Source organism: Thunnus maccoyii, chromosome 1, assembly GCF_910596095.1.
Source record: "Thunnus maccoyii chromosome 1, fThuMac1.1, whole genome shotgun sequence".
NCBI classification, from domain to species: domain Eukaryota; kingdom Metazoa; phylum Chordata; class Actinopteri; order Scombriformes; family Scombridae; genus Thunnus; species Thunnus maccoyii.
In genome coordinates this window covers 27,824,575-27,851,503 of record NC_056533.1, presented here as the reverse complement: position 1 = coordinate 27,851,503, position 26,929 = coordinate 27,824,575, and the positions used below count along the sequence as shown (strand labels likewise).

The 26,929-nt window shown below is 39.1% G+C and overlaps 1 protein-coding gene across 2 annotated transcripts; it reads left to right on the top strand.

The window, feature by feature from the left end:
- The first annotated feature begins 1,531 nt into the window (after positions 1–1,531).
- On the top strand, positions 1,532–17,172 carry rbm26 (RNA binding motif protein 26). Of its 2 annotated transcripts, none has more exons than XM_042415635.1 (22): positions 1,532–1,917; positions 3,725–3,843; positions 4,596–4,714; positions 4,854–4,945; positions 5,057–5,334; positions 5,889–6,167; positions 6,305–6,547; positions 7,051–7,191; positions 7,304–7,444; positions 7,781–7,889; positions 8,046–8,205; positions 8,835–9,032; positions 10,082–10,180; positions 10,291–10,359; positions 10,469–10,567; positions 10,739–10,813; positions 11,547–11,714; positions 11,944–12,048; positions 12,277–12,480; positions 13,485–13,571; positions 13,800–13,913; positions 16,398–17,172. In XM_042415635.1, exons 1-22 carry the CDS (start codon positions 1,859–1,861, stop codon positions 16,485–16,487), a joined length of 3,048 nt encoding a protein of 1,015 aa, XP_042271569.1. In that variant the 5' UTR covers positions 1,532–1,858; the 3' UTR covers positions 16,488–17,172. The 2 variants fall into 2 exon arrangements, with proteins under 2 accessions (XP_042271569.1, XP_042271562.1); XM_042415628.1 differs by having other exon boundaries at positions 10,079–10,180.
- The last annotated feature ends 9,757 nt before the right edge of the window (positions 17,173–26,929 follow it).

Below are 26,929 nucleotides of genomic sequence, written 5' to 3'. Positions count from 1 at the left end.
CCACAATTGTTTCAATTAAATACTGATAGAAAGATAGATAGAAGTGACAGTGTAATAGGGTGTATTTTAAAATCTAACTTAACTTTGAGCTGCTTTTGGGGAAATTTAACAGCCAAGACTTCAAGAGCTCATTTATCCAACTTTCCTGTGATACACCTGGAAAGTTGGATTTATTTAACTAAAGCTGTTAAATACATGTAGTGGAGTAGAAAGTACAATATTTCCTTCTGAAATATAGAAAAGTGGAAGTATAAAGTAGCATAAAACGGAAATGTATAGATTTCATTTTGGATCATGTATGAGTGACTGATATAGTCTACAGTATAACTTCATAGTTAACTTTCATCAATGTTTTGTATCCCTTCTTTTACTCTTCTTGTTCTTAGAGTATTTTTACTTTTGCATTTTTGTTTGACTGTAGATGTTTTAGTTCTGATGGAAAGTAGGACCTATCTGAAGTGGCTCAGTCAAGCAAATATTGTCTTTTGATGTACATTTTAGACTTTATGTACACCGCTGTCATATACTTAGTACATTAGTGATCATTAAATTGGTATTAACAGATGCTCGTGCTCAGTGGTGGAAGAAGTATTCAGATCCTTTACTAAGGTAAAAGTACCAATACAACAATGTAAAAATTACAAATGAAAGTCCTGCATCAAAATTCCTTATTAAGTAAAAGTACAGAAGAATTAGCAGCAAAATGTAGTGGTTTGGTCCCTCTGACTGATATATTATTATATATGACATCATTAGATTATTATTACTGAAGCATCACTGTGTAAGCAGCATGTTACTGTTGTAGCTGCTGGAGGTGGAGCTAGTTTGAACTACTTTATATACAGTTAGCTAGTTTAGTCCAGTAGTTCTCAACCTAGGGGTCGGGCCCTTCAAAGGGTCAGCAAATAAATCTGAGGGTTCATGAGTTGATTAATGGGAGAGGAAAGAAGAAAAAACAAAGTTCTGACACACAAATCTGTTTTCAGTTTTTGTGCTTTTTTGCTAACCTTTCATTTTTGATGAAATATAGGATCATTTGAACATTTATTGAAATTAAACCATGTGAGAAGTTTAGAGGGAAAAATCACTATTTGGTGGAGCTGTGAACAACTCATAGATATCTGAAATGTGACCCTGCCTACACACTGCTTTTTGTAATACGCCAAAAACCAGAAAGTTTGGAAACCACTGGTTTCATCTTTAACAATGTGTTGTATTTTACAAGCGTGTTATATTATCAGTTAGGTCAAATCTTCATCTGAAAAGTAACTAAAGCTGTTAAATAAATGTAGTGGAGTAGAAAGTACAATATTTCCTTCTGTAATATAGAAGAGTGGAAGTATAAAGTAGCATAAAACGGAAATACTCAAAAGTACATGTACCTCAAAATTGTACGTAAATACAGTGCTTGAGTGAACGTACTTACTTACTTCTCATCACTGCTTGTACTGATGTGGAGCCACCGAGCAACGATTGAAACTTTCTGATTTGGTAGTGTATATCTCTGTCTCGCGATAATTTGGCAACGAGAACACAAGCGGAAGTAAATAGTCGCCATGGCATGTTAGCTAGTGAGGTGCTCAGCTAAAGTCGTGGACGCGCTCAACATTGAACGGATTAAAACCATTTGCAATCTTCAGAATAATTACAGTGAATGCTGAGCAAATAGGTGCACTCCCCTCTGCAGTTTCATAATTATTAATTTATACATCACGAGAGTCGTAGTGCACGTTTGGGGCCTGGAAAGACGGATGCTAACTTAGCTGAACTTAGCTAACCTAGCGCGACTGAGTTCAGCTAACGTCGCGTTTAGCCTGAACCCAACGTGAGGTGGCTAGTTTCACCAGCTGGATCTAAAATGATCATTGAAAACCTTGATGCCTTGAAAACATGGCTGTCCGAAACCCTCGAGCCCATGTAAGTATTAAGCTATTAGCTACACAGCTGTTTTCTCAACCCAGACTAACAGTCCAAGGGTGACTTTATATTCTTTGGTCAAGTTATCCACGCCGATGAACCTGTCGTGAACCTAAAAGTAAATCAGTGAATGCATATGTTTTTATTTATTTACTTATTCATTTTTTATTTATTTTGATCCCGATTGGCCACTTCCAAGGTAGCAACTATTTTTCCTGGGGTCCACACAAGTAAACATTACATCATAATGTAAAAATAGTGCACTTAAAATCTATGTCAAAGGGAACAAAAAATAACAACAAGCAAACTACAAAAACAAAACAAACAAAAAAAACAAGAAAAAAAAATTAACAATAAAACTACTAGTAACTATCATAACAATAATGACAAAAAGTACCCACACTATATTTAAAAAGTATACTATATAGTATATAGTATACTATTTAGATGTAGCATAGTACATAGCATACTATATCTAAATAAAATTCTTTGAACTCTTTTTAAAAACAGTCTTACTTTCTAAATGTGTAGTGTCTGATATAACACGTCTCTGTTAATAATAGTAAGTTGCCTTGCATTAGTTTCTGAGACAGGAAGTGAAAAACAACATCTTGATGCATGCCTAGTATTAAAATTATGGCCAGTACTGCTATATGCAAATTGATGCCACAAGAAATTCAGGATTTTAGACAATGAAATATTTCTTATAAAATAGAGCAGAGAAATAACCGTCATGTCCCTCACCAATGACCAACCTAAGGTTATGTGCATTCTGATGATGTTAGGTCTTCTGTTACAGTTCAGAGCGAGTCCTGGGGCTCTATTCTGGACTAACAAGTTACTCCAAGTCTTTATTTGACTCACTTAGACACACTACTAGACAGTAATCCAAATGAGTAAGAACTAATGTTTGAACAATGTGAGAAATGCATTGTTGTGGTAAAAACTTAGCACATCTCTTAGTAACCGCTAGATCTCTACCGATATTTTTTTCATTCTGCTTTGACCACTTCAGTCTGCTGTCTAATATTATTCCAAGGAGTTTGGTTTCCTCTAGCTGCTCCACAGGTACTCCCTGTACAGAAAAGTTTAACTGTGGCTTATGTTTAAGTCTAAAATTTCCAAATACAATACGTTTTATTTTTCATAGATTAAGAACTAACTTGTTACTCCATGTCCACATTACAACTGATTGTAATTCTCTATCCAGAGCATTAGACAATTCCCTGATTGATACTGCTGGTAAATATAGTGTTGTATCATTTGCATACATAACTGCTCTTGCTTGATTTAGAATAAGAGGAAGATTACTGGTGAAGAAATAGAATTGTAATAGACTCCAAATAGCTTCCTTGTGGTACACCACATTGTAACTCTTTCACACTTTAAAAACTACCATTATGTAAAGCATGTTGTTTTCTAGTAGACAAATAACTGTTAAACCAGCGTATCGTATAACCTGCAAATTTGTAACATTTAAGTTTTTTTATCTTACAATATTATGATCCAGTACATGAAAGGCTGAGCTAAAATCTAGTGACACTGCTCCCACTAAGTTATTATTGTGAATATGTTTAAGGCAGTCATCTGTGTTAATGCTGTTCCAATTGAGTGCCCCTCAGAATGGGCATGCTGAAAGGCAGTAATTAAATTATTTTCTTTAAAAATGCACTGTATTTGTTCACAAACCATATTTTCCAGCAGTTCGCTACAAATTGGTAGCAGACTCATTGGCAGACTGTTTTTACCACTAAATCCCTCTGCTGCATTTTTTTGTCTTACTTAACTTTCTTCTTTAAAATCACAGCTGTGATGCAGACCCTTCTGCCCTTGCCAAGTATGTTGTTGCTTTGGTGAAGAAGGACAAAACTGAAAAGGAACTTAAAGCCCTGTGTATAGACCAGTTGGATGTATTTCTTCAGAAAGGTAATTAAAGTATATAGGTTCACATTTTTTTTCAAGTCTGTCTTAAAACAACATTCAGGTGCCCAAATGAACTCTGAAAGAGGTTTTCCTCGCTGTAGTCATTTCTCCTGTTCGTACTGACCATTAGAAGATCCCCTTCAGATGTGCTCATTTTGTACAGAAATGTGTTTAAAAGTTTATCTGAAGCTTATCTGAAGCTTATATGAAGCTTCAGCAGTCTGAGTTAGTCATATCAAGTGGATTTCTGCCATATTTACAGTTTTTTTTTTAGCATTAAATTCCTTCTTTGTGTTTCCTCAGACAGTGTCTCCCTGTTGAGCTATGGTGCAAGTATAGTAACAAAAAGAGGAACTTTGGCACTAAAAAGACTGATGTTGAAAGATATGTAGTTGATTTGACTAATTTGGACAGCTGAAGCTTCATATTGACTTCAGATAAACTTTTAAATAAATCTTTGCATAGAAGGAGACTTGTGGATTTTGGCCGCCATCGCTTACATTGTAAGTGGATTATGAAGCGATCTGCTAATGGCCAGTATGAACAGGAGGGATGATTACAGCAAGAAAAACCTATTTCAATGTTCATCTGGGCTCCTGACTGTTGTTTTACCACAGACATGAAAAATGGTGAACATTTTCCTGTTGTGCCTGATTTTGCAAGCCTCGTTTCATTTCTCATGCGGTCTGCAGTCTGGCAATGGTTATCTCCATGTTAAAACACTTTCTTTAATTTGCACTCTCACACGCTTTCAGAGACACAGCAATTTGTGGATAAGCTGTTTGAAGCGATCAACAACAAAAGCTACCTCCCTCAGCCAGAGCAGCCATCCTCTCTGGTCAAAGTCGAGAAAGATGAGCCGAAAAAAGATGAGGTAATCTGCTAATAATGTCAGCACTTAGACGGATTAATAGTTTTCTTAAGTTCCATCACATGAAGATTCACCAGTGTCAAACAATATGGAGGTCTTGGATGAACATTATGCTTTTTAATTTACTTCTGTCTTTGTTCAGACAAACCGGGAAGAGGAACGAGAGAAGAAGTTTTCCCGGCGAGTGAATCACAGCCCTTCACAATCAAGCTCTCGCTACAGCAGAGACGGCAGGTGTGTGCACCCGCGTATTCCTGTTTCTTCAACACTTTCTCGTGCATCATCTGTTTAACTTTGCTTTTACCATGCACTTACTGTCATGTCCTTGCTTACCCAAATTCTTAGGAGAGGAGATGACCGTAAGAGGGACGACCGCTCCAGGAAGAGGGATTATGACCGCAACCCGCCAAGGAGGGACTCATACCGCGATCGCTACAACCGCAGGAGAGGCCGCAGTCGCAGCTACAGTCGGAGCCGCAGTCGGAGTTGGAGCAAGGACCGCATTCGAGATCGTGACAGAGAGAGGGACAGGGACAGGGACAGAGACAGGGACAGAGATAGGGATCGAGATCGAAGCAGGAGCCGGTCCCACAGCAGAACTCGGTCTAGAAGCAGAAGTAGAGGTAAGAACCTGACTGATGGATCTAAAATGATCTAAGGTTGTCTACAAATGATCACCGGCGTAACTGCTATGTGTCAGTTTGAGATTTTGTTTTTCTATGGGGAGAGCAATGACACCAAAACCTGGCCCCTGAAACATCTCTCAGGTTTTCTTGTAGTGTGCTTCATTTGAACTTTGATCCATTTTGTCGCTGACCTTTCAACTGTGTCTAGTCAGATTACAGCTGACCATGAAGCTTCCTAAACAAAGATGATCTCATTGTGTACAGAGATGTATTTGTCAAATTGACATAAGTGTGTATTTGGGTTTCTTTAACATGAATATTACTGTTTCTTATTTATGGATCAAATACAAGTTGATGAATTTGTTACTGTATATGATGATGTATCAGAATTCGTAACTGGCACATCATGAGTAGAGTAGACAACATATGATGACTGGATATTGAGGAATGGATCAACTAAGGATGATTAAAATCGTGTAATGTGTAAACAAGTCTAGTTTCTCACAGGAAATATGCCATAAACATACGTGGTTGTTCTTGTCTATTCGCAGAACGAGATTCTGGAAAGTTGAAGTATGATCATGATCGAGTGGACCGGTCAGAGAGTGCTGATGGCTACACCCCTGCTGCTCTGGTCTCCACTGCAACCACTTCACACTTCCCTGTGCCAACACTGAGCAGCACCATCACAGTCATTGCTCCCACACATCATCATAGCAACAACACCACCGAGAGCTGGTCAGACTTCCGCCCTGAGCACCCTGTGGATCGCGGCCCTTTTAGTCGGGGGCCACCTCCTCAACAAAGGAAGCGATGCCGTGATTATGACGGTAAGGAAAGCAGATTGAACTGGTTTGACAGTTAGAGAAACTCATATAATAATACTTTGATAATTACGCTCCTATCATAGAAAACATTCTGGGGATTCAGATGAACAGGCATGATGTGCTGCATGTGTCTTTTCCAGAGAAAGGCTTCTGCATGCGAGGGGACATGTGTCCTTTCGACCATGGAAGTGACCCAGTTGTAGTGGAGGATGTCAATTTGCCCAGTATGCTGCCCTTTCAACCTCCACCAATCCCAGGTGTGGATGCCCCGCCGCCCCCAGGTCTTCCACCCCCTCCGCCACTCATGAACCCCCCACCTGTGAACCTGCGGCCCCCTGTACCCCCACCGGGCGCTCTCCCACCCAGCCTTCCGCCTGTTGCAGGTGGGAATTCAGAAATTTCTCTAAACTGTTTATTTTTCGTAGGACAGATGGGTTTATCACTTACAAAACTTTCAAGAATACTTGCTATAATTTTGTAGAATAAAATGTCAAACATTCTATGATTGTTTTATTTTAAGTCTATATTGAAAGTAACTGTACCCCACAGTGTGTGTGAATGATTCAGTATCACTTCTTCACTTGAATTGCATTGCTAGGCAACAGCTGACCTGACAGCTGTTGCTATGGGTTTACAGGAAATACATTTACATAGAATGTTTATGATTGAAACTGAGAAACTGTTTTTACAACTAAAGCAAATCTGAAAGGTTAACTTCAAAGATTTTAAACAACGTAAGGATGCAAGAAGAAGATCTACTGACTTGGATAACAGTTATAACAATTACCAGTTCAGTACAGATTTATAAGATTCCTTGGAACAGTTAAGACTGCTTTGCTTGAACTTCTCATTTTTTTTTAACATTTTGTTTTTCTGTCTTTCCCAGGTCCCCTTCCTCCTCTTCCTCCACTACAACCGTCGGGCATGGATGCTCCTCCCAATTCCATCACCAGCTCTGTTCCCACCATCGTCACCTCTGGGATGCGCTCCTCACTCCCCCAGGCCCCAGCGCCACTCTTCACCTCAGGTAAGGGCTGAGTGTCAAGTTACAAATTTAACATTGTAATTATAAATCAGTTTTAAAGCGATGCCTTGCCTGGCTGTTTAACATGTTAAGATGTCCTCTCTTTGCTCACCAGACACTTATGAGACAGATGTGTACAATCCTGAGGCTCCCAGCATCACCAATACCTCCAGGCCGATCTACCGCCACCGGGTCAATGCCCAGAGACCCAACCTGATCGGCCTCACAATGGGGGATGTGGACCAGCCACAGAGAGGTATTCATCATCTCAGCACTCACGTCTCTCTTGTGCTGTTGATTTCCAAAGGAAGTTAATGGCAGGAGGGACGAGAAATATAACGTTAAGTTTGAATAGATCGTCTCAAAACATGTGGCGCAGTCGCTTTCTCTCCTATCATTATCATGTGTAGTACCTTTGTCAACGTGAGGGCCTGTTGCTGCTTCACAAACAAGAACAATACCAGTATTCATTACATTCCACCGTATTTGTGTGTCCTGTCATTGTAATACTGATGTTACCTGAGTCGGGATCTCATTTCTGGCTGCGTGCTGTAGTCTCACAACTGACCCGTCAGTGTTTGTCTCTCTCCAGACAAGATTCCGAATAACAGCATGAGGATTGTTATGGAATCTGATTCAAGGAAGAGACCAGCAGTGTCCCATGAAGGAGGCATCCCCATCAAGAAACCTTGGTTTGACAAGTAAGACACCTTTTACTTTAATATTAAAAAAAAGAAATGCTGCCTTTTGACCATCTTAGATTAGGAAAGAAAGAATTGCAGGATTAAGCGAACGTGACAGAGGAACGTTTCAGACCAGCTTCATTTATAATTGTTTGATTTCTCTTTTCTGCTCAGACCCAGCTTTAACAAACCCAACCACCAGGGCTACCACAAGAGAGCCCCATTCAACTCTCCTAACACAAAGCTGCTGGTTCGACAAATTCCCTCTGAGCTCAACAACATCAGCAAACTCAATGAACATTTCAGCAAGTTTGGCACCATCGTCAACCTGCAGGTCAGTACTCTAGATGATGATTTAGATATGAAGCTCAGAGTTTTGATTTATTTAGTAGTCATTGTAGTAGTTAACTGTTGGATGACTAAAAAGCAAACAATGCTGTACAGTAGATGGTTTGTATGTGAACAATGTGTGTGAATCTAGTATCAGTGCTGAAATTTTAGGGTTTTAAAAAGCTTCAGTGTTCATGTTTGTCACATAATATTACTATTTATATAATTATTTGTATTTGTATACAGTTAGATTGTCCTTATTGTCCAAAAAAGAGTCGTATTATAGAACATATTAATAACCAGTATGTGTATTAGAAGTAATTTGGATAGACTGTAGTGATAAACTAATCTTAGAAAGCACAAAATAGTTGTAATTTCTAGAATGTCACATATCAGACGGATCCTCAAAAATAACTTAGGTAACCCTCTTCCAAATGCTTTCATGTGCTGGTTTTGAAAGGTACTACAATAAGAGTTTGTCTGTGTATCACAAAATGAGAGTATAAATACTGAACGTGTGAACTGAGATGGTGAAAATGACTTCACAGTTGCTCTTGTATCCTCTCGATAACGAGCTCACAAAGTTCAGATAGACCGTGCAGTGTTTTAACACCAGCGTTTGTTTTGGGACAGGTGGCCTACCAGAATGACCCAGAAGGGGCTCTGATCCAGTTTGCCTCCCCAGACGAGGCTAAGCGGGCTATGCAAAGCACCGAGGCTGTTCTCAACAACCGCTTTATCAGGGTGCACTGGTTTCGTGAGAATGGAGGTGAAGGGCAGAGTCAGGGCCAGTTGCACTCACAGCAGCAGCCGCAAGCACAGCCAGCCATGGTAAGACCTCATTACAAATATGCCACCTTATAACGTGATGTTTTTTTAAATTTTTATTTTAACACTGGTTTATCAGCATTTCTAAAATTCCCCAGAAATGCTAAATATCTATGAAGTAAGATACACTTGTAAATGAAGATATTGATTCAAATGATTCTTGAAATATATATATTTTTTAAAAAACTGGTATTTACAGTGATAAATGAGCATTTTTTGCTTTTTTGCTTGCTTATCAAAGCGCTGCCAACAAATCGACTTTTATGAAGTTTATACATTTTCAGTTTTTGTCAGAAAGGTGATAATTCTACTTTGTTTATTATTGAGGTCATAGTGGGCGGTGGTGCATTGGACTGCATTCAATTGAAAAGTGTTCTTAACAAAGTGTATTGGATTACTAGTCTAATGTAGATGACATCATATCATCTTGATATTTGTAGTACAGCACTGGTTAAGTTTAATAGATGATTAATAAATAGAAGATTAAAACCATCAGATTTTCATTTTAGTTCCCAAGAATCAAGAGGCCTCTTTAACAGCCTTAAGTAGATCATCCCAGAACAGGCAGAGCTACATCAGTTCACACACAGCACAATTCAGTAAAACCACAGCCTGCATTGTGGTTGATCACTGTGTGTGTGTGTGTGTGTGTGTGTGTGTGTGTGTGTGTGTGTGTGTGTGTGTAATGTAACAACCTATTCATGAGTGTTTTTGATTATTTCAAAAACTGGGCACAGCACACCACAGCATTGTTAACTCTTGGCTCTTAAATTTTCTCAACTGGAAAAACTTGTGACATTAATGGCAGTGTTGCCTCCACTAACATTTACGGTAAAGAGAGGTCTTTAACCGAGTGTTGTGAGATATTCTTGGAAATGTATGAAGTCAGTAGCTAAAGTAGATGATATGGATGCACTTGAAAGTTCAGGACTTCACAACAAGAAAGCTAGAAGACTTAAAAATGTCAGAAATGTTGTCTGACAGTGGCTTTGTTAACATCGACTCCATTGATCAGTTGTAATGTGATTAACACCTCCTCTGACATTCAGCAGCCCTCAGCCACGTCTCTGAAGCAGTCTGTCAAAGATCGCCTCGGACCCCTTCTCACTTCGAACTCTGAGCCCTCCCAAGATTCCTGCGTAGCCTCTCAGGTATGTGTGTGGACGAGGCGGTGGTGAGAGTTTGCCTTTTCTCATATGCTTGTTGAAATGTGCATAACGTGTGTGTATAAATGTAATCTATCCTCCCCCTTTTGGTGCAGAATCCCTCTAAAGTGTCAGTGAAGGAACGTTTGGGTTTCTCTGCCAAACCAGCAGCTCCTGTTGAAAAGGTAAAGTGTCCACTCACTAGGTAGTGTTACTCATTTTTGTCATCAAAGTAGGGCTTCTTGTAGTATTTCTCTCTTCTAAATTGTGTTTAAAAAATGTTCCCCCTTTCAGGTGTTTTCAACCTCCATGGGCCTCACAAAGACCGTTTTCAATCCTGCTGCCCTGAAGGCTGCCCAGAAAACCACAGAGGAAGCCCTAAAGAAGAAGCAGGTGAGAGAGGGAACAGCGGGAAAAGTGTGGAAGGATTCAGACGATTTGCCACACCTGGTCTATTGAAAATGTGTGATGAGATGATGAAACAGATTGCAAGCAAATCATTTAGGCTTCTCACACTGAGAACAGCCAGCAGTATCTGATTGTCTCCCCTAATTTGTTTGACAGGAAGCCCTAAGACTACAGCAGGATGTAAGAAAGAAGAAGCAGGAAATACTGGAGAAACACATTGAAACACAGAAGGTAAGATACTCTGATGAAGATGTCCCTATCACTTGTCTGCTACCCGTTTCTACTTGATATAAAAGTGAAATGTGTGAGCTGTAAAAGAGGTCTGACTCACCACTTAAGCAACATAGTCCTGAGCCAGAGTGCTCTGCTGTTGTTTGTTTGTGTAGATTTGCCAACGGTGTTTTAAAGCTGCGTGGGGGATCCGTGACTCATTTGCTGTGATCTTAGTCAAAGGAGTCGACGATCATGTGGGAACACGCTATATTTTGTCTGCTTTTTTAAAGGAAAACTATCCCGACTTTTGCTCAATAGCAGCCACTTTGGCCACAAGTGTCATATGTAGGATAATATGTAGAGAGAGACGTAAAGTCAATAAACTGGCTCAGTAATGTCAGTTAAAACTAAACCTATCTAAGGTTAACATTAGCTAACATTAGCCACCATAAGCTACTGGTCAGACCAAGAAAGGCTGAAGCAGTGAAACCACTGAGTGTATTGAATTTAGCAATATTTCATTTAATTGAATGAGAGGAAAAAAAAACTTCTTACAAAAGTTACATTGTGACATTCTGAAAACATTCATTGTTCATATTTAATGACCCATATTTTCACCACAGTTTTGAATGTCACCCTGTCTCAGTCCTGTCCCGTGTGACCCGCGGCTTTGTGCTTTCAGTACTCTGTTGATAGCCGTAAATAAAGTTGAATTTGTGGTTCTCTGCACTTCCGTCCTCATTCTCCGCAGCTCCTGATCTCCAAACTTGAGAAAAACAAAACGATGAAAGCAGAGGATAAAGCCAAGATCATGGAAACCTTGGGCACGTTAACCAAGAGCATCACCAAACTTCAAGAGGAGATAAAGGGTGTCTCAAGCAGCAGCAGCCTGCTACGCACAGCCAAGAGCAAGGCCCAGGTAGCACCTCGGTTACAAAATCATATCACACTGTTAAAGAGTCTGGCGTTTGATGCATAGCTGTATGTTTTGTTTTTTTGAGATGACAAAAGATGGCTTGTAAAATCTTTTTTTCTATTGATCTAGAAATACTAAGCCAAAGGCAACTGGATTTTCATCTTTTACCTTTTACTTCTCACTACTGGCTTGAGATGTAATCTACCCTCATGTGTTTGATTAATGTGTTCAGGCACAGAAGGAACTGCTGGATGCAGAGCTGGACCTGTACAAGAAGACTCAGGCTGGAGAGGACACTGCTTTGTTGAAGATCAAGTATACTCAACTTCAAATTGAGGTATAAACTTGATCTGTATATAGAAAAACTGGCCCTCAAACCCTGAAGTCAAGTACTTAAGTGCTACTTACTCTACCTGCCACATGAGGACACTCATGCTCTTATAACTTTGAACGATCTTGTGTATTTAATCTCCACAATTGTAATTCTGTAGTTTAAGAAATTGTGTCGTAGGATACAGCCCAGTGTCTGACAGATATTTGCATCCCTTTCATTGCTTTTTCCTAGGCGGCTAAAAGGGGGCTCTTGTCTCCAGGACGAGGCCGCGGGGCCCCTGCTCGGGGTCGTGGTGCTCTTAGGGCCCGGGGAAGGGGCTCCAGAGGGCGGGGAAGAGGTGTGCCGCTGCACGCAGTCGTGGACCATCGGCCGCGAGCGCTGGAGATTTCTGGTTTTACTGAGGCAGAGCGGGTTGACTTGCTGCCACACTTTGCTGTAAGTCAGCTTTGGAAAAAGAAATCTGATATCCAGTTTGGCCTTTTGATAGAAGCTGTAGGTGGGAGATCTGAGGACTTGGTATTAAAGAGCTCTCTCAGCTTAACTGTTTAGGGGGTGGACAAGACAATTTGTGGTGGTGTTCTACAAAAGCAAAAGAACAACATAATAGCCTAAAAATTACCTGAATTACTATTTGCTGTATAGGTAACTGATAAGTCTAATACTTTACTGTAATAATAACTTAATAATAATAATAATAATAATAATAATAAATAAGCCTATTAAGGTGTTCACTCTTATAGCAATTATAAACATGTTGCACCATCATCCACAGTTATAACTTACAGTACATTGAATTATAATTGTTCAGTGTTGCAAAAATAATCAACAGTGCCCTCTGGTGGGTACGACTGCACAATGCGACTGACTACCAGCCAGTGGCACAACAAAAAGCATTTACGTTTTAGTTTGACCAAATACAAATGAAATGGTGTTGACATTTACTTTAACAAGTGCAACTCTAAAATTTCAGATTTCAAAGAATTTAATGACCTCCTAGGAGAAGGACACAGGGCATATCTTGCTGCTCAATATGTATCAATATGCCACAACCTGAGGGACAGTGAATGACTTAGACGCACACAGATACACACACATGCATGCATAGGATATACTGTATATATACCTAATGTTATGTTAACGTTATTCTGTTTTATTGACTCTTTGGCATCTCAGTCCACCCAGTATCCTGAATATGTCAGAGTGTAAACACCACCACCACTGCCAACTTTAACAGCTATCATACTAACACTTATGTGTTAGTTACTTGAAGGAGTTACTTGTAAAAAAAAAAAATAGCAACACTGAGAGATGTCACTGATATGTTTTGTAATGGCTCATTAGGTACTTATAATAACTTAAGAGACTTTTTTTCAATAATTGGATTGATGTGAGTTTGTTTTGTAAAGTGACTAAAATGTTGTGTGTTCACAATTTTGAAGCAATTTGGAGAGATTGAAGATTGCCAGATTGATGAAAACAACCTGACTGCAGTCATCACTTACAGGTCAAGAGCCGAGGCAGAACAGGTACGTCACCTGCCAGCTGACTGAAATATATTCCTTGAGTTTCAAACAGTGAAATGTGTTTTCCAGTTTTTGGACTCATTGCTGTATGACACACTGAAGCACCACTTTTTTTTGTTGTTGTTTACATTTTTGTTGAGCCGTTTCTGTCTCATCTCTAGACGCACATTATCTCTGTCCGCTCTAACATGTGTTTTCTCCTCCCGCTCTTTGTGTTTCGTCCACCTGCAGGCGGCTCTACATGGACTGAAACTGAACAACCAGAGTTTACGCCTAGCCTGGCATAAGCCCGTTACGACTCTGAGTACCGCGGATGCTGACGAGGCAGAACCAGAGGAGGACGAGGTTTGTCAGCATTTGTCACTTCTCGTATACTTGCAGTACTTTTTCTCTTTTATAGATTCACTTAAGGTAGCTGATCAGCTCTGATTAGGGTCTGGCAGTAGTCATTTCTTTTTAGTGCTCCTATGCAACCTAGTGTAAAAAAAAGAATATAGGAATATTTAAAAGATCTCTGTTCAGCTTTCGTATCAGTTAAATATATTAAATGCCTAATTCTAGTAGTGTTGCACTTACAAAACACAAGAGGGAGCCATTACACTTGACAGCAAAGATTGTCTTCATATGGCAGTATTGGTCTCCTTGTTTTTCTTGGTATAGTGCATCTTATACACACAAATAATTCATGCATGCACAAACTTCTCTTCTAAGCAGTTGTGTATAAAAACCAGTTCAGTGTAGGAAAAAGCAAGAATAAAGAAAATATTGTTTTTAAAGAAATAAAAGACAATTTCAAAGAAAATTAAAACAAGTAAAACCAGGAAATGCTCTCTGATAAAAGTATATTTTAAGAAGAGACTTAAAAGAGATCACTGACTCAGCCGACCTGATTTCCACGGGCAGATCGTTCCAGAGCCTCGGGGCCTCGACTGCAAACACTCTGCCCCTGTTAGTTTTCAGCTGGGCCTCTGGAGCAGATAAAAGACCTCTGCCTGAGGATCTCAAAGTACGTACCGGTGTGTACGGTAGTAAGAGGTCAGAGATATAGCATGGAGAGAGGCCATGAAGAGGCTTAAAAGTAATCAGTAAGATCTTAAAATCTATTCTAAAACATACTGGGAGCCAGTGTAAAGAGGCTAAAACACCAGTGATGTGATCATGTCTCTTGGTTGTGGTTTAAAGCCTGGCAGCTGAGTTCTGTACAGTCTGGAGTCGATCAATAGATTTTTGACTCAGACAACTAAAAAGGTTGTTGCAATACTCTAGGCTTGATGAGATGAAGGCATGTAAAATGTTCTCTGTATCTTAGTTAAAATAAAAGTTAAAATAGATCATATTTTTGACACAATCTTTGTGGTGTGCTGCTCAAAACTTAAATTACTATCAAACCAGAAACCAAGATTCCTTTTAACAGGCTTGATTTGATCCAATAGGGAACCAACAGATTGCAGAATTGCCATGTGCAGGGACCCAATGACAAGGATCTCTATTTTGTTTGAGTTCAGCTGAAGAAAAATGTTTGACATCATAAAAGCAGGCGTTAGTGAACCAGGGGCTGTGGATCTAACAGGCAGGTACATCTGTGTATCATCAGCATAACAATGAAAAGCGACACCATGTCTTTGATAATGTGCCTAAGAGGAAACATGTATAAGGGAAATAAATTTGGTCCCAAATCGACCCCTGAGGCACACCATACTTAACAGAGGAAAATAAAGAGACATAGTTGTTAACAGAGACACAGAACCTCCTATTCGACAGATAAGATGAAAACCATTTTAAAGCTGTACTGGTTATCCCCGCCTCAGTCTGTCTAACAGGACGCTGTGATCAATTGTGTCAAAGGCTGCACAAAGGTCTAGGACTGAGCACACGCCATCATTCAAGGATTCAAGGAAGTCTGTCATTCCAGAACATGTTGGTACATGAAGGGAACGACTCGGTCCCAGTTCAGAAAATGGCATTAATAGAACAATAAAATTAGAGAAACGCGTCATAATAAATAGTCAATAAATATATAAATATTTATCAGCAGCCATTAAAAGGTTGTTGGTAGCCTTGAGCAGGTCAGTCTCAGTGTTGTGATACTTTTGGAAATCAGACTGAAACATTTCAAAAATGGAAAATAACGACATTTTCCATTGCAGAGAGAAATTGCTTGGACGCTATTTTTTTTTCAGAAGTTTTTCGATATGAAAGGTCATTGGTCTATAGTTTTGAGGGTGGGAGGGATCCAGCCCTGGTGTTTTTAACAGTGGGTGCACACAAGCAGTTTTAAAATAATCAGGGACCCAATCATTAGACAAGGAACTGTTAAAAACAGAAACCAAACCTGACCGATTCCATTACTTTTAGCAAAAACTTTGTTGGTATTACATCAAGAGGGCTGGAAGACAGTCTCCAATGTGATACTGTTTCTAGAAGTTCAGACAAGGTAATGGGATGAAACTGGTTCAGACTATCTCGTTACAGGTGAAGGACATCAGAGTAAGAGGCATTTGGGGTAAATGAGGCTCTGATTGACTCCACTTTATGAGTAAAATAAGTTTCACACAAAAAAACATTTCACAATCAGCATCACTTTCAGTTGGGGCACAAGGAGGGGCTAAATTTACTAGCAGATTGACAGTCAAATAAAAATCTAGGGTTGTGTTGACTGGCAGAAATAAGATCCGAACAATAGTGTGTTCTCGCATTCTTAACCATATCGTAGTGAAAAATAACATCTTCAAACATGTCACAAGAGTGCTGGTGATGCTCACAGAACAAGTCTTTTCACTTAAAGTTGCCTTTCGTTCACTTTCCAATAATCTGTCCTTTCCCTACCAGTACCCGGAGGAGTCCCTGAGTGATGATGCATTGCTGCAGGACGATGATGAGGAAGAAGATGACAATGAGCCTCGCTCCTGGCGCAGATGAAGACCAGTCAGACGCCCTTACCCGTTTGCACTGGTGTGGAGGATGAGCAGCTGTCCAGCAGTTTTACAAGATTGCAATGCCTGTTTGTAAATCAAGCGAGGCACATTTTTCTTTGGCTTAAGAGTTTTTTCTCCCCTCACAAATATGTAACTGGCAGAAGAACCATGTGCAAGTTTGATTCATTTTAATGTGTATCCCAGATGCAACAATGGTGAATTTTTTTAATGCTCTTAATGTAGAAATAGTTCCGTTTTTTTCCGTTTTGGTTTTTTCTTTTTTTTTGGTTCACAAAACACAAATAGTTTGTCTGGACATGTGACGACTGATCACTTAAAGACACATTTGTTGAACTATTGGTTTAAGAAAACAAAACCTGTGTTGTAATTGAACTGAATGGCAGACTGTAGCTTTTTGCAGAATAGTATTAGGTTGACTGGTTAAATGCTCGTGTAAATATTTTATGTCTGGGTTTAAATGATTTGTATGAAAGCTTTGGTTCTCAGTTCTTGGCTTTACTTTGAATTGTATAAAAATAAAGAATTGAAATGGTCTGAAAACATCCTGCCCAAAAAAAAAAAAAAAAAAGAAAAGAAAAGAAAAAAAAAGAAAATTTTTGTGGCAGTGAAAAAAATAACACTCCCTGAAGAGCTGTAAAAAGACCATTTCAAAAAAACAAAAAAAACTTCATCTTCACCTAAAGAGCAAATATCCTACAACACTCCTCCTTCTTTCAAAACTCTTTTTTGGATTGGTAAGGTAACCTTTTACATACAGTTGATTTCCATGCCAAGGTAAGGACATGACATAATATGATATTGATAAAATTTTAAAGATGCACCATAAAAAAATATTTGCATGGCTTGAGTAAAAGATCTATGATGAAAATGATAATGAAATAACTAAAAGTGTTTGTGTTTGTTTTGATGCAGGAGCTGTCTGCCAGCAGGATGTACAACTCCTCTTCCTCCCAGAGGCCTCGACATGCAACATTTTAAAATTGAATCTTGTGTTTACTGTAACAGTTTGTGCTGCTTTTTCACAAATACAAGAATTTTTTTCTTCAATGAATTGTAGATCAGTGTTTTAATCCTATTTTTGTTATTGTGTAATAATTGATTACCTGCTGCAAGTTCTCAAGACATCTTTTACATAGGTGTATTTAAGGTTGCAACAAAAACTTGTGATATTTTGCACCATTAGTGGAAACATTTCTATCCAGAGATAATATTAAAGATCCCCTCCAGACGTGTATTAAGACATACAGAAATACTCTGCTTGGAACAACAATGTGTGTCTGATATGGTTTTTCCACAAAAAAGTGTGATTACCATGTTAAAATCCTTAAAATGACATTTACTCCTCCTCCCTCAATAGAAACTCTAGAATCTTCTACTTCATTGTAAAGTCCATTCTCATTGTTTGTGCACTGGAGGCTTCGAGTTTCCACATCACACATGTGAAAGTTGAATACTGGACCAGGATTGGCTTCAAAACTAGTTGTGATGAAACAAATCATGCTTGTAGGTCCAGATTTTCAATGAGTACAGAGAAACTTTCCACTTTCTGCAGATCAATGTGAAAACAGACTTCTAGTGTCAAACTCTGCACATAGATCATTTCGCACAGTGAAGCTCAAACATACAACTGTAGGAACAAGAAGAATAACACATTTTTGAGTGAAGTTAGACTTTTAAGTATTTCTTCATAACAACAAATAGTGTTGGTAAATTGGCAGTAGCCTAATCAAAGTTGAAGTTTGGAACAAAAAAAGAAAGTTATTCTCTATTTAGAGTTTAACACTCAAAAACTGAGCTGGTCAGGACTGTATGGGTGCAGTTTTTAGTGTCAGTGACCTGGATATATTGGCAAACAACCCCACAACTGTCATCAGGTTCAAATGTGGCTACAGTTTGATTGGGGCAAGTTTTTATCACCTTTTTCCAGTCAAGTCACGCCCACTTCAAACCAGTGAGAGGAGCACAGACAAAAATAAAGGAATCTCTGCTGTAAAATAACAAATAACTTTGGTAGAAAATAGTGTGTTTATACGGGGTCACACTGCTAATAGTAAGAGGCTGATAGCCTTTAAAGCATTGCTATATTATTTTAAACCTGCATTAATTTTTTGGCCAATAGAGGACAGCAGACACAAGTTGTGAACACAACTAACGTATCATGTTTTAAGTTGATATTTAAAAAAAAAAAAATTAAAATTCAATTGCTAAAAAATTAGTTAGCATGACGTGACCCACCAGTCACATGGTGGGTTCATTGCTGGAGAGACTGAGTAAAAGCTGCAGGTTGAGGGCCAGTTGATTTTCTTCCCCATTGTTTCATCTGTGCGGCCTTGGGTTGAAAATCTGATTGTAAATCTGTTTTTTTAATTTTTTAATTTTAATAGCTTTGGTACTTTCAATACTATCAAAAATCTATAATTAATGGAGATCATATCGTTTTAAACATGTGGTATCTAAAAAGCATCAAAGTATTGATTCTTTTGACAACCTTAATTTTCTGGTATTTTTGAGTTGTGGACTGTTGGTAAGGACAAAAGAAGACATTTTAGGGACATTTGGGAAACAGGATTCGACATTTTTCACCATTTTCTCATATTTTATAGACCAAACAACTAATCGATAATGAAAATAATAGTTAGTTGCAGCCCTAGATGGCTCTCTATTCACCATTCTTCTATTCATCATTGTGAATTCAGTTTCAGGACCCTGAAACTGCAGCTAAAGGAAGCTCAGCTATCATTAATTTAATTATTTACACCTGTGCTTTTCCTACTGTGACATGTCGTCTTATGTAAAAAAAGGCCTCTACATTAATTTTGAGTTCTCACTTCACACTGACCAAACACAGGTTAAAATTTTAAGTCACTCTTTGCTTACTTGAAACCAAAAGTGTATTTGAGTCGTGTGTAGGTGCCGGTAAACAGGATTTCACTTTCTGTAAGGTGATTTCTTTACACCTGCAGAGAGGCTCTCCACAGTACAGCTCCCACAATTCCTCGGCCAAAAATAAGAGAGGACAAATAACCCAATCAGTGTCCACCAGTTCAAGCGTTCCTGGGCCACCCCTGGTGCCTGTCAGGCTTGCAGAGATAATTGTGAGAAATCAGATTTGCTCTTGTAGAATATCTGCTGTTTATCATTTAAGCTCTTTTCCCCCTGCGCCGCCACCAAAAACACCTCCCCTCATCCCTCTGTCTCTCAGTATGGGAGTGTGAAATTCCCCCTCCTGCCATCTCATTTACCTACTGTGGTGTCACCAAACTCAACATACCAGAGGACGGGAACACATATGTGATCAAAACAAGCTTTAGCTGCACACATGTGTAGATGTGATGAACCAGTAGCAGTTATTTCTCATGGGACTGGTTTGATTGACACAAAAACCCACATTTCCTGACAATTATTTAGTAGCCCTTCATGGAGTAGTTACATAAATAGATGTGTAACAGAGAATTTAGGGCTGTGTCCACGGCCACTTTGGTGGTGATGTGACCGGCATGCAGGGATGTCTGTGTGCCCTGCCTGCCTCCCTTTGTGTCTCAGTGGGCAGAGGATGTTTATATATGCTCTGTGTGAGCTCAGAAAATATGGGCTAACAAGTTTACAGCATCCGAGTCATCCATTTTATGAATCTTTACTTTCTGATTTGTGTCAAGGAGACAAATGGCATGATATTTTAAAATGAGTTTTAATAATGTTGATTTTATTTTTTTTTGCCCTTTGAGTATGGAGTTGGCAAAAGTATGCTTCACAGGAAAACTTTGACTTTTGTTTGCTTGTAGATTTTCTTTCTGTCAATGAAAATGATTGTGGTTTCTTATTGAAGCCCCCGGGGGCTCAAGAAGTCGGTCATATGGATATGCAGCAACTAGGACAATGCATAACATTACACACTTCTAATTTATTTATTCTGTTTCATTTGAATATTATCTCTGCATTTTCACAACACAAAAACATCGCTGCATTCAATTTAATACCAATTTTGTAGAATAATGCATGCAAAATCCATCCTAATGCTACTGATGATTAATTTGCTTGGACAAATCTTTGGTCACTTTATGCCCCTTACTCATTTAAGGTGAAGATATAAGGAAAGTGTTTCCGATCTCAAATCAACAGTGACCCCCCCCCCCCCCCCCCCCCCCCCCCGACACAGTGCTCTATGCTTTCACACGTCTTGCCCCCATCGCTACAATGCTACTTCTCTGTAACGCCATTAATATTTTATGTGATCATGGGCCTCCATAAGCAAATTTCAGTCCCTAGCAAGTTGAGCCAAAGCATGATTAATTTAGTATTTATACCCCGACAACCCTTTAAACAACAGAGGGCCCCCTGGCCACAAAGCAAGGCACAGTTTGAAACAAAACTAGCAGCCTCTAAATCATAATTGGCATAGTAATTCAGGATCATTTGAGTTTGGGGACACTTTTTTTCCGTAACACCAGCTGCAGTTTTGGTGAGGAATCAGTGCCCATGTGAGGGCCAGTTGTAAAGCTTCACCTGTAAAATTTTATGTTACGTTAAGGAAACCCCCTCTCCATCATCTTCAGTTTGTCTGCTTAGTGGACATGTTGGCAGGAAATACTGCTGTGTTAGACTTAACAAAGCCCTTTAACCTCGCCTACTGGCCTCTGATGGACCACAGATCCCAGGTAACCCTGCTGGCAGGGAAATGCCATCAATAAATCAAGACATGGCTGCCCTGAACCTGCAGATCACAATAAATCTCCTTCAGTCATGATGCCTCAACCACAGAGCTGCAGCTAATCTGTTTACAACTGAAAACATGTCCATGCTTGGAGCCAGTAGGTCCTGAATTTTTATTTTTTGGATTCAGTCATTTTAGAATATACTTAGAATAACTTTGTTTTTTTCTTTTTTTCCCATTGTGGGGTACGTATCTCTTAATCTGCAATATATTGGTTGTTTTTTCAGTGCCCCTCAATATATACAGACCCCCAGAAAACTGAGAAATAGGTTAATTTCACAATAATTGAAAACTAATTTTTAGCCCAATTTCTGATCTAGACTGAGTAAGAATGACAGTTTCACTCAGTTGTTTAATTTGTACCAGATTTATCTCACAGGATACAGTTTGAACAGTTCAGCAGTTTAATACTAAATCCATTGATGGAAGAAGTATTTTGATATTTTACTCGGCTAAAGCAAGTAATAAGTAAAAACAGCAATACAACGGTATGAAATTACTTAAAGGTATACTATGCAGGATTTATTGGTTACTGTTTGTAAACACAGCATTTAAAGCTGGCCCCTCCTCCCCGGCTCAGCGTCTCTCTCCTCTGCTCTCTGTGTCTGTGTGCACAAGGGTGGGGCTGAGCTACACACGCACACTCACGCGCACACACACACGGAGCAGACAGCAGTCTGCTGCAGATCACAGAGTCCACAGCAGCCACAGCAGCTGAATGGAACAGACTTTACTCAAGTCTACTACAACTGCTTGCTGCCGTAAGTGCAACAAAATCGTGCTGTGTCCACCATTTTCATAGTGTCCTCTTGGATGCGTGCTTATGATGCACGCATGATGTGGTCTCTACATTTTTATACACTCACCCCCTGCGCACTGTTATTGGCTGAGTGCTACACACCCACTGCCTAAAGGTTGACACACAGAAATGTCCCAAAATATATCATCAAAATATAAAGTTTCAAAAGTAGATTGTTATATTTTCATATGATATCTAATATTGGATCATTACCAACGTATGATGTGTAAAGAGTATTTTAATTGAAAGGAAGCTGGAGCTAATTTTAACTACTTAATATGCTGTAGTAGTATCTATAAAAAATATTTCATACCTGATCAGATGTTTTGGATGGAAATTATATTCTGAAAAGTCACTGGTAACTGCTGCTGGAGTATATTGTGAAGTAAAAAGTACAAAATTTCCTCTGAAATTGTGGAGTAGAAGTATAATGTAGCATGACATGGAAATAAAAGTACAAGTATGTGAAATTTCTACTTAAGTACAGCACTTGAGTACATTTTCTTAGTTACTTTCCACCACTGACTTAATAGGCTTTCTTCACAGGAGACATTTGGACTTGTTATAGTAGGAAAAGCACAGGTGTTACTGATAACATTAATGATTGCTCCGCTTTATTCATGTATCCCAGTGTGATTCTTTCACATAAAAAAAATGCAAATAGTGGAAACAAGTCATGTGACTAGACGCTGTGTGTGATGCCTTATCTGCAGTCTACTTTTCCCCTGTTAAGATGTTATTGCCGTATGTCATTCAGAATCGAATTAGGTTATACACTAACATGATCACTGTACAGTTCAACTTCATTAAAGATAATCTCTGTGCAGACACCGCTGGACACCGCAGGCCCCTCCTTCTGCCCTCTCTGCCGTCATTGATTGGTGCAGTGATTTGCAGCATGTAATCCAATGCTTTGTGACAGGTTGTAACTGAGGTTAAAGATGGCAATTTAATTATGTGTCAGAGGTCACATTAAAGGCTGACCCTTGACCCCCTACCACAAGACTCTGCTGATTAGTGTGAACCTTGTGTTATTGTTTGAAGTGAACCACCTAACAGACAGGTCTAATACCAGTGTGGGACGACAGATAGTGAATTTCTGGGGTTTCCTAAGCATCTTATCATGATGTGTTGGATGTTAACATCTTGTGTGGCGTTTAGAACTAGTTTCTTTTTAATTTTGCATGTTTGTCATGTATTAAACACCAAGAAATCATATTGATTCAACAGAGAAAGAGACAAAATAACAGCAGACACCAACATGAAACACATCTCTCATTTTAATGTGTTACTTTAATGAAAAATCCAAATTGCATAACTTATTCTTAGATTGAATCATTAACACAAATCCTCTCATGGGGCATTACTGCACAGTCAGAAACTGATGAGGCCACAGTGTCTTTATTACATCCTTAATGAAAACACACAAACAAAAATTACATTTATAGGCAACTATGTAGCTATTGTTACTCCTACATCCCACATCTAAGCTTTATATAAAGCCAAATCATAAAGTCAATTGGGCATCAGTGTCAGTGCTGTTGGCGAAACATGGTTTTCTAATATACGCAACTTAAAAGGAGTCATGTTTTACTTTTAAGTAATCTATATCTCATTTGAATTCACAAAACTTGTAAACTGAAAGCCTATGGGAAGCAAGCTAGGTTCAGAATTTTTCAAGTCTCTCTTGAAACAACAGTCCTGTGCTCATATGAACACAATGAAACAGGTTTTTCTCGCTATAATCGTTCCTGCTGTTCATACTGACTGTATGAAGATCCCTTCCAAGTGTGTGACAAAATCCACAGTCCTTGTTTTGGGCAAAAATGTATTTAAAAGTTTATCTGAAGCTAATATGAGACTTCAGCAGTCTGAGTTGGTCAAATCAAGTGGATATCATCCACAGAACTGTCTTTTTATTAAAAAAATCTCTCATTGTGTCTCGACAGACTGTTTTTCTGATCAGATGCAGTGGAAGGATTGAAACAAAAAGAGGGAATTCGGCGCTAAAAGACAGTAAGTTTGAAAGATATTGACTTGATTTGACTAATTTGGACAAATGAAGCCTCATATTAGCTCCAAGTAAACCTTGAATAAGTTTTTGCACAGTTGTAGGGCTGGACTTTGTTATGAAGGGATCTCTTTATGCCAATTATGCACAGGAAGAATGATTACGGTGAGAAAAACACGTCAATGTTCATTTGAGCACCTGACTTGTTTTAGAAATGGGCTTGAAAATTTGTGAACTGTGCTTTAAGCTAATATCCATTTGTTTAGGAGAATATCTTGGTTTTTGATTTACATTTTCATCCCAGTAGATAAATGAACATATCTCTGAGGTGATAACTTTTTAGTAACTTGTCTAAAAATGGGAGGCTGAGGATGTGTCAGATTTCTGAGAACATGGGCAGGTGAAGCCTTTTTTTTAATCTGAGGTTGAGTCAGGTGATTATACTGTATTTGCTAGGTGGATAATAAATAATGACTCTTTGAACCATGCCTTCGCCCAGAAAAAGTACGCTCATGACAGATTTATGTGTTCTCAATGAGTTACAAGGGTTTAGGTATTTTTGAACACTGGGTCTAGCAGACCTCCAGTCGTTTTGTTTTCAATAACCTTAATGATTCTTTATGTATATCACTTTGTTCTTTTTTTTTTGATAAAATGAATGTGGCTCTAACTTGTTTATGATTCTGTGAATGAAGACAAGGTTGTTGTGTTGTGTCATTAGGCCTCTGGGTACAGGCATCGGCTAACATTTCTATAGCGAGCCGCATATGCAAATGATAGGGCAATTGTAGATATACAAATATGTAACCATGGTCCACACGGCCTAATGGCCTCCCTCCCCCTGGCTAGCTCAATGGCTCATTTAGATATCTGCTTGGTTTATTATGTGAATAAGTCACGCCTGGCTTGTTACGACCCTCTTGGTTCCTGTTTCTGCTGTGTAGCTTAGACGTGTGGTGCTCAATTAGGCTGCCTGGTTGGCAGAGTTAACCCTTTGTGCCAGATAAGCTTTTTTTCTCAGCCAGATGGGGTTGGTACAGTATGTGGGGGTTCCAGGCAGGGATCAAAAGATCAATCCTAATACAGTGCTACCAAGCTGACCTCTCAGATGTAATAAAGACGCCATCTTTCACCCTTGGGGCCTATTCAGAGCCTCCCACCCCATGAACAAACCTGGTATCTTTAAATTAGCTGACTTGCTTGCCCTGCAGGTAATTGCATTAGTTTATCAATGTTCAACACAATTTATTACTTACACCAGCACCAGTAAGATCCTGGTGTTAATGTCCACTGTGAGGAGACAGGAAAAGAGGGTCTTTGTCTTGGAGAGTGTATGTGAGTGTATGTGAGTCTCTTTGCAAATTAAGGGAAGTAAACACAGAGAGGTGGAGGTGAAATTACATTTTTATTGCTAGTGGTAGGTTTTGTCTTTAGAGCTCTAATCTTAATGATGGCCAAGGACTCATATGTGCATATTTGGACCAAATTATAACCTTACAATTCACTATACACGAGCGTACATCCATATTGTAATATCCATATCTTTTATAGATGACCTTACTGTTGCCTTGAGCTGTCAGATTCACTTTCCTTGTCTTGTATATCCAGCTCTGTTTCTCTCCTATCTGTCAGTAATCATTATAGCTCTAGCACTTGTTTTAAAACTTTATACGACAGAAGACTTATATGCCTTAATAGGTGCTTAAATCAGATTGTCTTTCATTATACTAAAAACAATATTACTGTCTATACTTTTGAATGGAGTCCTCTGGCCAGAGGCTGCTGCGCTCCTCCCTCACATCTGTATGCATTATGGATCTGTCTGAGGTAATAAACAGGCCCTGCTCTTATTCCTGCTTCCTGGTATCATTATTCCTTGCCCCTCAGATGGATTATAGCCCACTGTGCAACATGTAGATGAGTGGCGCTCCTCTGATTGCCTTATGGCCATCAGGCGTTTGCATATTTACTGCCCATGAATCACGGTGCGCAGAAAACCCACAGCAACATATTCCGCTCCTCCTCCCTCCTCCACTTTTTTACCCTGTTTTATACTTTCTCTGTCATTTGGTCTCTCATTCTCACTCCTTTTCCTTCAGCTGTCTTTCTCTCACTGCTTCTCTCCTCTCTTTTTTTTTCTTAACACGCTTCTTTCATTGTCTGTCTCTCCCTGTGCCTTGATCCTGCTCTATGCATTCCCAGCTGCTTAATTAAAGCATGTATTATTAATACTGCTATATCTTTGTCCATCCTTCTTCCCTGTTCATATGACTGCTACATTATGTGTAAATTGTTTCGCTGTAATTCCCTTTTAATGTCCCTGTTATAATCAGTGTTTCTGGTGTGTGGAGGCAAGGGAGGGGAGAAAAAGAGGGAGAAAGCGACTGAGATCATAGGCTTTTACTGTAACTTACTGTTTGATGTGTGGCTTGCATACTACAGGCCCCATAATTAGGTCTGTTTTACAAGTCAAATGTATATGGCGCCATTCTGCAAAATATGAGATTAATAAAAAAAAGTTGTCAGATGTGGCAGGGTGTAGTGTGTTGGCTATCTTTGCTAAGCCCAAGGGAAAGAGCCAGCACACTTTAGTGCTTACAGCCTTTTGATAACGGCTACACATTGTCCTATGAAAACTGAACATAATCCTGACTTAAAGACTTGCACGACTTGTGACATTTTGAGACCCGATTTGATATTGTGTTGCAGAATTTGATTAAAAAATGACTTCTTTGTCACACCTTCTGTCTTGGTGTTTTATAGGATCACTTCACCTCAATTATAAAATATTTTCTCACATATCTGTGGTGTTATCTATTCATGCGGATAGTTTTGGTTTTATTTGACCAGGTTTTTTATACCTCAAAACAATAGAGGTGAATGGTTGCGCATTATCACATACAC